The sequence below is a fragment of the Terrapene carolina genome, unplaced genomic scaffold, assembly GCF_002925995.2.
Source record: "Terrapene carolina triunguis isolate 2854851 unplaced genomic scaffold, T_m_triunguis-2.0 Scaffold189, whole genome shotgun sequence".
Classification (NCBI taxonomy): domain Eukaryota; kingdom Metazoa; phylum Chordata; order Testudines; family Emydidae; genus Terrapene; species Terrapene triunguis.
The window spans coordinates 15,899,013-15,914,109 of record NW_020664540.1 but is presented as its reverse complement, the minus strand read 5'-3'; the positions used below and the strand labels follow the sequence as shown (position 1 = coordinate 15,914,109).

Here is a 15,097-nt window from a genome sequence, read left to right as displayed (position 1 = left end):
TGATCAGAGATTTTTGGTAGCTGTGCCTGTTTGGGCTGCACATGCCGCATTTCGTGCCGCTTTTGGTGGCTATATAGCACCGTGTGGCCAAAGTGCCTTCAGTTCCTTCTTTCTCTACTGCCTTTGGCCTGAGACAGAGTTCTCAGCAGAGCCTATTTAGTGTTGTTCTTTAGTGTTGTTATTGTTGTGGTGATAGAGTTAGTTAGAACTATGCTTTTCCCTCATTTACTTATTTCTTGTTTTAAAAAAAAAAAAATCTGCTAAGAATCGGTTATCTGTAGAGTAGTGTAGTTTTCTCCGCAATGCTCCTTTCCCGTTAGGGAAAGATACCAGGAAAGAGGGACATGCCCGGATACTCCAAATTCATACAGAGTGTCTCTTGCCGGGAGGCTGTCCCCATCAGCGATGGGTGCTCTTGATGCATCTGCTGTCTAGGAGAGGCATGCACACCACAAAAGTATATACATTGCCTCAACCTCAAGGTATGCAGCAGAAAATCAAAGTGTTCAAGTTAAAATTTACCATGATGGAGAGCTCGCTGCGTCCAGCTTCCAACCCGGGCCCAGAGACTCCCTCTGAGCACTGGTCCCCGTTCACCCCAATGACAGGTTCAGGGAAACATTCCCTGCTTCCCTCACAGAGGAAACTGCTGCAATCCTCACAAAAGGCCACCAAGAAGAGGACAACAACCTCTTCTACCAGGGAACATGCTAAAAAGAAAAGATCCCCAGCGTGCTTGATGACATGGGTACTGGCCAGAGCAAGGTTGAACACCTTTGAGTCGGTGGGATCCTCAGGTATCGCTGGTACCGTTAATGCCAAGGACCCTAAGAGGGTGGACTCAGAAAGGAGTGGCAGCGATAAGCCTAGCTCTTCCATGCTGGTATTGACTGAGCCACTCAGACATGCAGCACCAAGCAGATTGGCACCGCAACAGTTTACCAATCCCTCAGTGGAGCACAGAGCCCCATTGGCACTGACAACCACTTCAATTAGAGTGGTACTACTGCTAATGTCTCCCTGTGGTACCACAAGAATTCTGTTTTCAGAAGGACTTTATAGCCAATTAGTTCATTTTATCATTCATGTATTGTGTGATGTTATGATTAACATGCTATGTCATATATAATCATTGTATTCTCAATAGATTTAAATTGTAGGATTATAGAAATATAAGACTGATTGGTAGCCAGAAGGGATAAGTATATATTATGTATCTAAGTAAGTAGGGCTGAAACACAAGGCGTACAGGCTGAGGCCTGTAGGATTTTAGCTTAGCCATACTAGGCTACAAGATTACAAGAAAAGATGTGTGTATGGGTGGTATTGCAAAAAAATTACGGTAACAATAAGAGTAATTTTTTGCTTACAAGATACCTGGTAGTCACATTTTTCTAACACATGCCCTAATCACAGGGTGCACTATATCCATAAATGCTAATGAGGTATAGTCAGAATCACATTATAAAAAGAGGGTGCCCAGATTGGGAAAGTTGAGTTCTTTATGGGAAAACTCCAGCAGGAACCATCCCTCTACTGATGATCAATTGGCAAGGCAGCCATCAGAGCTTAAGAATATCGTTAAGGATGTATATTTGTAACTTGTGCATAGGTCTTTATAGGATTTCTGTATGGTTGGGTAATCATAACTTTAATAAAACTTGAAACACAGACTAAACCTTGTACTTGTAAATGTATGAGTGTCACTATCCTTGGTCTTTGTGTTCCTAGAGACTCTAAGTCTAAAACAAGTAGCAGAGGTGACTTTCACTCTGAGCTTGAAACTGTAGCCACCAGAGCCGAACCCAGGGTATTGTAATACCACATTACAAAATTCACTTGAAATAAAATAAAAGGCTACAACTTACTGGTATCTGAAAGACCAGAATCTCCTCAGTACCAATATTGCTCTGGTACACATCGCATCCCCAGTGTGCTCAGCACTGTCACATTCAACACCACCATCCAGATCTTCTCCCTTATCTAGTGAGGAGGACGATGATGAGGAAAAGGATATTTACTTCTTTCTCATCAATACTCCTCTCCCCACCTCAGACAACTACTAGACCAGACCCATTGGTAAAGACCAGATATCAGCCTGAGGGTTATGCACATAGATGGTACAGACATACATGGATGTCACACATGCCATTCCGACAACAATGGCCTTACTGGGATCCATGGGCTTACATACAGGCAACAATTTTCCAGGCCTCCTAGCACCCATAGAGAGCTCAAGACGCTCCCCATCAGCCTCGTTAAGTAGACCCCGCTTCCCGCCCCCCCCCAACCTCAGGACAAGACTTTTGAGGACCAGGAGGAGAGGCTGGATCAGGAAGCCACCCCACCAACCAGCCTTGTCCGGAGAGGATAAGAAAATACTATCATGCCTTCTCCACCGACAGCCAATGATTTTAATCAGTTCCAAGAACTATTTGAGAGAATTGCAGACTCACTACACATATCTTTGGAAGAAGTTATAGACTCTCAACATAAGTTACTGGATATACTCCAAACATCAACTTCATCAAAAATTGCACTCCCCATAAATGAGGCTCTGATGGACCCAGTTCAGGCTGTCTAGCAGACACCTGCCACAGTACCACCCACCTGCAAAAGAACAGACAAAAAGTATTATGTCCCCTCTAAGGACATGGAGTTTCTATTTTCACATCCCTCTCCAAATTAGTTGGTGGTCAAGGCAGTGAATGAGTGGAGCAGGCAACATGCATACTAGAAGTACCCCATATGATAAAGATTGGAAATGGTTAGACCATTTTGGGTGCAAGGCCTACTTATCAGCGACTCTGCAATTTTAAATTGCCAATTATGACGCACTGATGGCCAAATTCAGTTACACCAACTATTCAAATATGACTCAATAAATTTAGTCATCTTTGGGGGGGGGAACCCAACAATTCTAGGCAATTATCTCAAAGATCACCTTCTGGCTAGGATGGCCTTACAAGCTTCCTTAGACACAGCCGACCCAGCTGCCCGATAGATGTCTCCAGTTGTAGTCATGCGAAGGGCGTCATGGCTTCACCTCTCAGGATTTCCTGAAGAGATACAATCTATGGTTGAAGATCTTCCCTTCAAAGAATCGAAAATGTGGACAAGATGGATGAATCCCTTCATTCCTTAAAGGATTCAGTCTTTACGTATCTACATGCCTGCGCAAAAGAGAAGCCCAAATAAATATCATTCTGCACAGTGATAGAAACCTGCTCCATACATTCCTCTGCAGAGACCATATGATTTGCAAAGACAGAGGGTTACGAAATGTAGGCCACCTCCATCTCACCTCCACTGCTTTCCCCAGTCCCATCTGCTGCAACCACCATCAGTTTGGAGACTGCCTGACCCCATTCTACCCAATATGGCAGAGTATCACCTCAGATAAGTGGATGTTAGAAATTATCAGCACCAGATACTCAGTTCAATTTATTTCCCTCCCTCCTTCCTGCCCTCTCTCCCCATCCTACTTCAGGGACCTTTCTCATTAGAACCTTTTATGGAAGGAAATAAACCACCTCTTGCCCTTGGGTGCTGTTGAACCTGTTTCGATACAACACAGAGGGATGGGCTTTTATTCCAACTATTTCCTAATCTCGAGAAAGAACGGTCAGTGGAGACCCATTCTAGATTTGAGAAACTCATCAAAGTACACTAATTCAGAATGGTCACATTAGCAACAATAATCCTAGCACTGGAACGGGGGATTGGTTCTTAACCCTCAACCTCCAATATGCATATTTCCACATCACCATACATCCATCAAACAGGAGATTCCTCAGATTCGTTCTGGAGCAGGATCACTACCAGTGCAAGGTACTTCTGTTTGGCCTTTCTGTGGCACCCAGAGTGTTCTCCATGCACTTCTGCAAACAGGGAATTATGATATTCCCATACTTGAATGATTTGTTTATCCAAAGCCCCCTCTCGAGAAGATGCCATAGCAGCAACACAAAGGACAATGGCCCTTTCCTCACAAGTAGGCCTCCAACCAAACATTCAAAAATCAATACTGATACCTGTACAGCACCTAGAATTTATTGGGGCCTACCTCAATGCAGTAGAGGCCAAAGCCTCATTGCCAACTGTAACAGGGTGGCACTCACCTCTCGCAAGCACCCCCCTTGGCAGAGTGCGTGTGCCCACCCTTTCTATATGCCTTGCGGTGAGCCTTCAGCAACTGAGCCCTCCAGCCAAGTCACACATAGTCTGTATTTGAAATAAAAAGCAAACCCCTTCCGGTGTACAAGTCCAACAGGGGCCTCTCTCAGTGCCCTCTGTAACATCTCTTTACCTGCAGCCCTATCCTTGGACTTGCTCTTCAATCAGTCCAGCAGGGCTTATCATAGTACTCTGGTTCAAACGGTCTCTCAGCCCCTTCTCAAATTGTCCCTGCTCTGGCATAGAACCGTGCCCCAGGGCTCCCTCCCTGGAGGCAACGTTTTCGCCCTCTTGGGGCCCTTCTGGACCCAGCTCTCCTGCTGGGCCACTAAAAGAATTCAGTTCCCCCTTCTGGGGTGCATCAAAAGTCCAGGCCACTTCCCCAATGGCTAATGGTGGTGGCAGGGGGAACATGCGGGCCCACCCACTACTCCAAATCCCAGCCTAGGGACCTTATAGATAGCAGCCATCCACTGCATTCCTTTAAATAAACTGCATCACTGCTACAATTCCCTGGGCCACTTTCCCTGGCCCCAGCACATTCTTCACCATTATGTCAGGGCCTTGTCCTGGTTGAGTCCCAGCAGCCAGCCCAGAACGCCGTCTTGCTCCCCTCCCCCATCTCAGCTACCACTGCTCTGTTCAAGGTCCTGTAGTTCCCTCAGCCAGCCAGGCATACCACCCACACTCCTCCAACTCCAGGAACTGAACTCACTCTGACCCTGCAGCTCTTTTTATACTAGCCTGCTGGGCCCTGATTGGCTGCTCCCTGCAGCCCCTTCTGTTTGGCTGCGTCCCAGACAGCCATTCTAGGCAGTTTGGAGGACTCTCTCCACTGCCCTTTTCAGGGTGGGGGGAGATGTGGCAGGACCGTGAGGCCTCCAGCAGGAGGCCTCAGGGCCTAGTCCCCCCCGTCACACTAACTCAGGGTATGTCTACACTACCGCGGTAGTTCGACGGCTGGCAATCGAACTTCCGGGTTCGATTTATCGCGTCTGGTCTGGACGCGATAATTCGAACCAGGAAGTGCTCGCCGTCGACTGCGGTACTCCACCTCAGCGAGAGGAGTACCGCGGAGTCGACGGAGGAGCCTGCCTGCCGCGTGTGGACCGCGGTAAATTCGAACTAAGGTATGTCGACTTCAGCTACGTTATTCACGTAGCTGAAGTTGCGTACCTTAGATCGAATTGGGGTGTTAGTGTAGACCAGGCCTCACAGATTTCCCCCCCCCCCCCAATCAATTTGATCTCTACAGTGCAAACCAGCCCACAGGTATTAGCCAGAACATGCTTACAACTAGGACATATGGCAGTGACCACCTTTGTTGTAAGACATGCCAGACTACATATGCGCTGCCTTCACGAGTGGCTCAGGACAGTATACGGTATGCACAAACACAATTTGAACAAGTGTCTTTCAATGACAGTCACAGTCAAAAGCTTACTAGACTGGTGGACAAAGCCCCACAAAGTATGTTTGTCACAGAACCACCTCTGTCACTAATACTGACAACAGACACGTCTCTGTTGGGTTGAGGAGCACGTTTGCAAAATTACAGAGTACACGTCAACTTCAGAGTCAACTTTATACATCACCCTACTGCAACTCCAAGAAGTCCGGAATGCATGTTCACAATTTTTATCACTGGTCAGAAACAAGGACATAAGGATAATGACCGACAACATTGCTTCCATATTTTACATAAACCGTGAAGGGAGAGCAAAGTCATAATCTTTGTGTGTTGAAGCACTGAAATTATGAAATTGGTGTATTCACCACAACATCAACATCTCAGTGACTTACCTACCGGGCGATTACACCACCACAGTAGACACACTAAGCAAAAAATTCTCACAGGAACGCGAGTGGGAGATAGATACTATGATCCTATACAAGCTATTCAGATGTTGGGGATTCCCAAGTATAGACCTTTTTGCCACACCCGAGAACATCAAATGCCCACATTTCTGTTCAAGAGAAGGACTGAGCTACTGTTCTCTGGGGGTTGCCTTCCTCATCAAATGGGACACACATCTGCTGTACGCCTTTCCACCGATCCCCTTAATACCCAAAGTAATATGCAAAATAAAAGAGGAACAAGCCAGAGTCATCTTAATAGCCCCAACATGGTTCAGACAAACATGGGTCCCTTATCTTGTACGGATGACAGTATGCCCACCAGTCATTCTTCACCCTGTTTCACATCCCCTGTCTCAGGATGCAGGCCAGACTCGCCACCCAAACCTAGAGATCCTCCACCTGAAGGCATGGCTCCTGCATGGTTCCAGAATACTGAGATGACCTGTTCTGAAGACATAAAGGAGATACTATTAAATAGCAGAGAAGATTGACTAGGCGGTCTACTTACCTGCACAAATGGAAGAGATTCCACATTTGGTGCGCCAGCAGACACACGTTGGCTATCACTTCACCCTTGCCACTGATACTGGACTATATCTAGGGCCCTACTAAATTCACGGTCTATTTTGGTCAATTTCATGGTCATAGGATTTTTAAAATAATAAATGTCATGATTTCAGGTATTTAAATCTGAAATTTCACAGTGTTGTAATTGTAGGGATCCTGACCCAAAAAGGAGTTGGGGGGGGGGGGTTGCAAGGATATTGTAAGGGGGAGTTGTGGTACTGCTACCCTTACTTCTGCGCTGCTGCTGGCGGCGGCACTGCCTTCAGTGGGCAGCTGAAGAGCGGCAGCTGCTGGCTGGGATTCCAGCTCTAAAGGCAGAGCCACCACCAGCAGCAGTGCAGAAGTAAGGGTGGCATGGTATGGAATTGCCACCCTTCTGCAATGCTGCTGGTGGGGCGCTGCCTTCAGAGCTGGGTGCCCGTGAACAGCCACCGCTCTCTGGCTACCCAGCTCTGAAGACAGCGCAGAAGTAAGGGTGGTAATACTGCAATCTCCCTAAAATAACCTTGCAACCCCCTTGTAATTCCCTTTTGGGTCAGGACCCCCAATTTGAGAAACACTGGTCTCCTCGTGAAATCTGTATAGTATAGGGTAAAAGCACACAAAAGACCAGATTTCCTGGGGGGCGACCAGATTTCACAGTCCATGACACATTTTTCAGGGCCGTAAATTTGGTAGGGCCCTAAATATATCCTAGGACTAAAAAAATCAGGACTATCCTCAAGTTCAATTAGAGTTCATCTCACTGCTGTTATGGCTTTCCACCGCAAGATTAGCGGACATTCAGTATTTACCCAGCCTGTAACAAAATGTTTCCTCACAAGTGTTTGGAACCTCTACCCTTGACAAGATCCCACTCCACCTTGGGACCTTAATCTGGTGCTATGATGCCTTACTGTTTGAGCCCATGGCAACCTGCTCACTCATACATCTATCTATGAAGATAACCTTTCTCATAGCTGTCACATCCACTTAAAGAGTGGGGGAAATAGTGGCTCTCATGATGTACCCGCTATATACAATTTTCTTCAAAGATAAAGATATATTATGATCACATGCAAAGTTCCTACCTAAAATACCTTCCTCATTCCACTTGAATCAGGCTATTTACCTCCCATCATTCTTCCCCAAGCCACATGGGAATAAAAAGGAGTCCATGCTCCACATGTTAGACTTATATGCCAAAATTATTCCTTTCTGTTACTGAAAGATCAAAAGGTTCAGCTATATCTAAACAAAGGCTTTCAAAATGGATTTCCAGTTGCATTCACCTCTGCTATAGTCAATATGATTTGCAAACCCTCCCCCTCCCCCTGTCCAAGAACTCGAACACACTCCACGAGATCGATTTCCACCTCTATAGCCTTCCTGAACAATGTACCAATTACAGAAATTTGTAAAGCAGCCACCTGGCATCAGCCCATACATTCACAGAGCACTATGCAATTGTGCAGGACTCGACATCAGATGCTCTCTTATGACTGACTGTCTTATCATTGCTCACGAATCCAACTCCAAAGCCCCATCCTTCCAATGAGGGGCACAGCTCTCCAGTCACCTAAAGTGGAGCACCCATATGGGACACTACTTGAAGAAGAAAGGGGTATTCACCCTGTGCAGTAACTGAGTTCTTCAAGATGTGTCCCCCTATGGGTGTTCCACTATTCACCCTCCTCCCCATTACTTCGGAGTTCAGACATGGACTATGCGGTAGAGAAGAAACTGAAGTTGGTTTGGCTGCAGAGTGCTATATAATCTCCAAAAGCAGCGCAAGATGGGGAAGCGCATGTGCGGTCCAAATGGGCACTGCTACTGAAAATCTCCAATCACAGGCTCAGAGAAGCAGACTCACATAAAGTGGAGCACCGACAGGGACACACATCTCAAAGAACCTCAGTTACTGCACAGGGTGAGTAACCCTCTCTTCTGATCTGGGGAATTTTCAGACTGTTGTGCTGAGCTACATGGGTACAAATTTCTTTTCATACTATGTATTTAAGTAACATTCTATCTAGGAAGATCTCTGAAATACTCTACTTTATCATATGCCTAATTTAAAACACCTGTTTTTGAGCAGTTTTTTGTTTTGTTTTAGCAAACTAGAATGAGTGATTTGCACTGTCTGAATTTAGACACTTGGATTTGGTCTGGAAGGTAAGTTTGGCCATTTGCCACTTAGTTATAAATAACAGATTGGAACTATTTAACAGTAGGTTTTAATGCTATTATAGTAGCTTTTCTGGGAAGAGAATGGGAGTTTTTGAACTATTTCAACAGCTGTTACATTATTATTTCAATTTAATTTAATTTGTAGTGGTTACTAAACTGTTCTCTGTTGTGCTCCAAGGACCACTGATGCTATCAGGCAAATTTTTAGCACAGCTTTTAGTGATTTAGTTGCCTCATTTTCAGATATGGGCAAATTACCACAGATTATACTGAAATTTTACTTTCATATGTCTTTTTAACATTACAGTCTCTATAGGTCTTATGTTATGTAGATAAGACTCTTCTTTATAGTCTAGATTGGGGAAAGGTTTTAATGTATATCATATCGAGACAAACATTTAAGAAAACCCCCAAAGAGGAGAATTTACAAGGGAAGAATCTTTCATAAATACTTTTTGATAAAGTTTGTCAAATTATTTTTTTGCTTCCTATTATTACTCTTGGTAGGGAGCATTTATGATAGAACCCACTAGAGAAGAGGAGTCACTGTTTATATATTGATTTTCATGTAGCTGTTTTAGACAAATAGGAACTGACGTTTGATGGCCATTGTGTCTGTTCTTCTCTACGTTGCCTAACTCATTTCATGCAAGGCAGGGGAATATAGTGTCTTCGAGTGTGTGTCCATGTGGATCCCACTCTAAGTGCACGTGTCTTTTGCACAAGATCAGAATCTTTGAACAACAGTGTCCTTTGGGCCACTCCTGCACCTGCATGGTCTTGCACCCCTCACCACCATCCAATGTAGAGCGGCCATGATCACCCCCTCAGTTCCTTGTTGTCCATTGCAGCGAGACAAAACAACCAGTGTCTGCTGCTACCACTTAGTGGAAATTTCTTCTCTTTCGATATTTGTCATCTAGTTAGTCAGTTAGGGTTAATTTCCCAGTCAAATCATCTTTTTTCTTTAATTTTTTTTTAAACATTTAATTTTTCTCTGGTGCTTTGCACCACTATTGTAACCTACAGTGGCAGATTCTAAGCCTTTGGGCTTCTTGTTACAGTCAGCCATAACCACTACCTTTTTGTCTTAACAAGAACCGGGTGCCAGACCACTGTTCAGTTTGCCATTCTTTTTTTTTACCAGAACAAGGAAATCCAAGGACACTTGGTTAAAGTTGTATCTTCTTGAGATCTCAGTGAGAGAAATTTCAGACCTTGAAAAAAGGGTATTAACATCTAAAATGGGATCGGTCACTTCTAAGTCACAGCTAGGCAGTGCCCCTATTAGCTGGCATGCAATACTTAACTTCCAAAGAAAAAAGGGGGTCTTCGTCCTAACCTATATCTTAGAAGAGTGAACAAATATATACACCGTCTAAGATTCAGAATGGTAACATTCTCCATCATCCCTTCTCTTCAGGCTGAAGACTGGTTTGTGGCTCTTGATCTTCAAGACATGTACTTCCATACTGCAATCCATCCAGCCCACAGGAATTATCTTTGATATACAGTAGAGCCCAGTCATTACCAATATAAGATTGTACTATTCAGCCTGTCCACAACATTGAGAGTCTTCACAAAATGCCTAGCTGTTGTGGTGGCTCATCTGAGGAGACATGCCATTCACGTCTATCCATATCTAGACAATTGGCTGATCAAAGGCAAGTCTCATCAGGAAGTTGTCACAGCCCTGAACTATGTCTTTCACTTCTTCAGATAGCTGGGCCTCGTGATGAATTACAAAAAATCCTCCCTCAACCCATTATGGACAGCAGAGTTTACAGAAGCCTTAATCAAATCCATATTGACAAAAACATACTGTCATAGGGGGACTGGCCCCTTTAAGAGGCAGCAGGCCCATCCACCTGTGCCTGGTGAATTGCCTTCTAATGGGACTGAAGAGAAGACACCAGTCATATATAAAGGGTCAGGCAGCAATCGGGAAGGGGGAGACAAGAAGGGGCAGTTTGGATTTGGTGGAAGGTCCCAAGAGAGAGCAAGCTGCTGGAATTCTTCCAGAGAGCAATAGTGGAGAGTTGTTGCAGGAAGAGAGTTGGTAAAAGCACAGAGCCAGGACAGCAGCAGAGGAAGTTTGCCCACTGACCTCTTTTGAACCAACGGAGAAGGAATATCCAGGTAAACAATCATATGGGCTGGTGTTCCAGACAAGTAACAGGGAGCTGGGAAGAACCCAGGATAACCTAAGAGCTTAAGAGTCGAGAAAGCTCAGAATCAGGACAGCAGTGGAGGGAAGTTTGCCGGCTGACATCTTTGAGCTTGTCTCCTTCAGGGAGAAGGAAGTCCAAGAGAATAATTTTGATCTGTAGGAGAACCCAGGAAGGACTAAGAACATAAGCCCAGTGTGGGCAGACCTTGGTTACTTTTGCATTTTTGCTAAACGCAAGGCAGGCAGACTCTGTTTATTTTGCACTTTTCATTTGGGCTTCAAGTTTGGCTAGGGTACACCTGCAAGAAATTTTGGTACCCGCCAATCTGATTAAAAAAGGGAGACTGAAGAAGAGATTGGCTTTTGTATTATGATGATGGACTATACGTTGGGGGGTTATTTTGAAGCATTTATGTTAATAAATTAGCCCATAGTAAAGGCATTTATGTTAATAAATTAGCCCATTAGTAAAGGAACAAAAACCTGAAGATGGAGTTTATGAAGACCTGTATGTTGGAGCACTGAGGCTGTGGCACCTCTAGCCAGAGGGGACACTCCAGGAGGACCTGCCTTGTTACACATACCTTTCTGAGTACAGATTTCACCCTCACTAGATGACCACCAGCATCAAAATGAATCCACCAACTACAATAAGAACCTGCCTCAGACTCCTAAATCACGTCAGTATGTATGTATGTGACACCAGTAGCCAAACTTAATCTACATGCAATACAAGATTGGCTAAGGTTCGTGTTTCACTCTTTGGATCATCAAATGAGTGTGCACATTGTGATTCCCACTCACATTCTGTCATTGAATTGTTGGTCCGACCCAAGAATGCTCAGAATGGAGTCCCCTTCTCTACACTGCCTCCTTAAAAGACACTGATACAGATCCATCAGGAACAGGTTGGGGCATACCCCTGGACCGTCTCCAAATACAAGGAATTTGGGTTCAAAAGAACATGATCCTACACATAAATATTCTAGAATTACAAGCGATCAGATTAATTTGCACAGCATTCCTACCTGTTTTAAAGAATTCTGCTATGCAGGATCTCACGGACAACACATCTGAAATGTTTTATGTAAATAAGCAAGTAGGTGCCCACTCACCACCCCTTTGCCAGCACAGAATCAAGTTGTGGACATGGTGTCAAAAACATGGGATAACCCCAATAAATCTCCATCTCACAGGAGCCAACAATGATTTAGCAGACTTTGTAAGTAGACAATCTGTCATCAACCCTGAATAGTATCATGCCAATATCCGAGATGCCAACCCTTCCTAATTTTTCATAATCCTCCTGATTTTTATATGTAATTACAAAATTACTAATTCAGGCTTAAATCTACTATTTTGCAAGCACACACACAAATATCTGTTTGTCACTCTCAACCACTCAGTTCCGACAAACACAGCAAATAGCGCCTCGGCCACAGGGAGCATTTTTCTCCACCATCTCTATGGCATATGCACAGAGTAAGCAGTGAGGTTCTGATGGGAGGCAAGCTGTGGCGATTTTGAATGTGTTGGGGTGCTGGTGGATTCACTGTCCAGACCACAGGCTGCATATTGCGTTCTGACTACCCCATGTGGACCCTGATGGACTATGTTAATGCACTGTAGGTGTGACAGATAAGGCAATTCCTGCCATATCCATTAGAGACCTTACTGAATTAAGTTTAAGTAGCTTTGGGGGGTCCACTGTATTAAATGAATAGCTTATATACATTATTGTGAGCTGGGATTGTATGTAACATTTCTAGGGGGAGGTGAATGCAAATTTTCTTCCTCTGGTTATGCAGAATCTCAGCCTTTTGAAGCTACTCCCAGAGGGGAGGACCACTGTCTACTAATTATCTGTTTCCGGAATCTGAAGACCAAAGGCCCAAAGCTATTCATGGGGATGCTTGTTCTGAGCTAAGGCTGTTATGAACTTGTAACCACAGGGAAACCCCTTTGTGGAGTTTGAAGGACAGACTCCTACAAGAGCTCTTGTTGGAGTTGGGGGTAATCTCTGGTAAGCTTTTTAGCATGTTTGTAGGTTCTTTTATTGTTTTAATATGGTTTCTCTGTAATGCTTTCACTTTAAGAATAATGTGCTGGCTTATAAAGAGCTGTTTGGTAACTTATAACTGCTAGCAATTATCCTAGATTCAGGCTTAAATCTAGAAAATAAAGCACAGACTGGCCTGGTTGGTCAATCTGGCTTGCTGGGGCTATCACAATGTACCCGGGGAACTGTGCAGCCTGGAAAAACCCTGGTCGGGAGGGAGAAAGGTGCAGGTGTCTGTCCAAGAGAAGTGATGGCTGAGGAGCCAGGAGCCTAGAGTGGGTGCCTTCAGGGGACCATAGAAGGGGAATACAGGTGCAGTTGCCCTGAACTATGCCGCTAAGTATGTAGAGTGCACCAGCAGGGTCTACACAGGATAGGTGGAACTCAACATGCAGCTTGGGCAGTGAATCCAGCACCCCAGACCTCACTGACAGTTGCCACGGCTTGCCGTCTGTTAGACCCTCACTGCGCAGTCTGTGGGGAAGGAGAAGCCAGAGGCGCAAATGAAGGCAGCAGTGGAGGTGGAGAGAGGGAATGCGACAGAAGAGGTAGAAGAGAAGGAGGATCATCCTGGGAAGGACATCCAGGCCTGGGACTGACCAAGCCCTAAACTTCATAGGAGGGCAGCTTTCCTAGGGCCAATCCTCCCCTTCTTCCTCTTTGGGGGATGGGGCTCAAGGACACAATGAGGGTGGGGCCCAGGGGCTAAGATCCCTCTAAGCTGCGCAGCTGTGAAGCAGGCTGTAAGGGCCGCGCAGCAGGCTATAAAGGGCCATGCAGCCACAGGGGCCTGGAGAGGAGAGAGGTAGGGCATGGGTGGGGCCTGGGGAGAGGAGCAAGTTGGGGCTTGCAGGGCTGCTGCGGGCCCCTCCCCCAGAGCACTGTGCTGCCAGCGGGGAGGGAGAGAGGGGAGGGGCCCCTCTCCCAGAGCTCCGTGCTGCTGGTGGGAAGAGGCCAGGGGCCCTTCCCCCGGAGCTCCATGCTGCCAGCGGGGAGAAGGCTGCGGGGAGTCCTCTGGCCCCGGCCCTGGGGCAGCTTGCACCCCAAACTCCTCATCCCCGGCCCCAACCCAGAGCCCACACCCCAACCCCCTGACCCAGCCCAGAGCCCCCTCCCACACTCTGAACTCCTCATCCCCGCCCCCACCCCAGAGCCTTCACCCCCAGCTGGAGCCCTCACCCCCTGCATCCCAACCCTCTGCCCCAAGCCTCAGCCCCCTTTCACACTCCAAACCCCTCATCCCCAGCCCCACCCAGGGCCGGCTTTAGGAAGTGCGGGGCCCGATTCGAACAGTTTCGACGGGGCCCCGACGGGGATGACTAAAAAAAAAACACGTAAAAAAAATACGTGGGGCTTGTACTCACCGGGCCGCGCTCCTAGTCTTTGGCGGCGGGTCCTTCACTCGCTCCGGGTCTGAAGGACCCGCCGCCAAAGTGCTGCCAAAAACCCAGAGCACCGCCGGGTGAGTAAAAAAAAGGTGTCTCCAGCCAGGGAAGGGATTCTCTGCCACTTGCCCCCCACTCTGGGCGGCCCTGCCACTGGGTGCGGGGCCCTCTCAGGCGCGGGGCCCAATTCGGGGGAATTGGTGGAATTGGCCTAAAGCCGGCCCTGGCCCCACCCCAGAGCCCACACCCCCAGCCCAGAGCCCGCTCTCCAACCCTCTGCCCCCTCCCACTCTACGAACCCCTTGGCCAAACCCCTGCCACACATCACCTCTATATTGGTGCACATAACAAAATTCATTCTGCACATGCACTTAAAAAATTAGAGGGAACACTGCCCAAGGGTCCAACTCTGTCCCTTCTTGGTTTCTCCACAGGGAGAGGAGAGGATGAGGAGAGAGAGAGAGCGGTTCCAGTTTCTGAGAAGAGAGGGAAAGGGGGAGGGAGAGGTCCAAGCAACCTCCCTAATGTCCCAAAAAGTCTCCGAGCAAGGTTGGCCAAATCTCAGTGTGACTCTTCCACCTCCTCCAGAAAAAGCTTGGATTGGCAGGGAGTTGGTGCCAGCGCATGCGATGGCACGGGTTTGTCTAATCCTTCCCCCGCACCAAGTGCAGAGGTTAGAAACCCCATACAATTGACTCTGGTTCCATCCTC

General features: G+C 46.6%; 1 protein-coding gene across 3 annotated transcripts in view; it reads left to right on the top strand.

Annotated features, from left to right (window-relative positions):
- KLHDC1 (kelch domain containing 1) overlaps positions 1–15,097 on the top strand; it is a 56,339-nt gene that overhangs the window by 27,002 nt on the left and 14,240 nt on the right. For all 3 annotated transcript variants that reach the window (XM_024224403.3, XM_024224405.2, XM_024224402.2), the window contains one exon: positions 8,699–8,757. In XM_024224403.3, the coding sequence (XP_024080171.1) occupies positions 8,699–8,757 (59 nt within the window). The remainder of the gene's footprint in view (positions 1–8,698; positions 8,758–15,097) is intronic.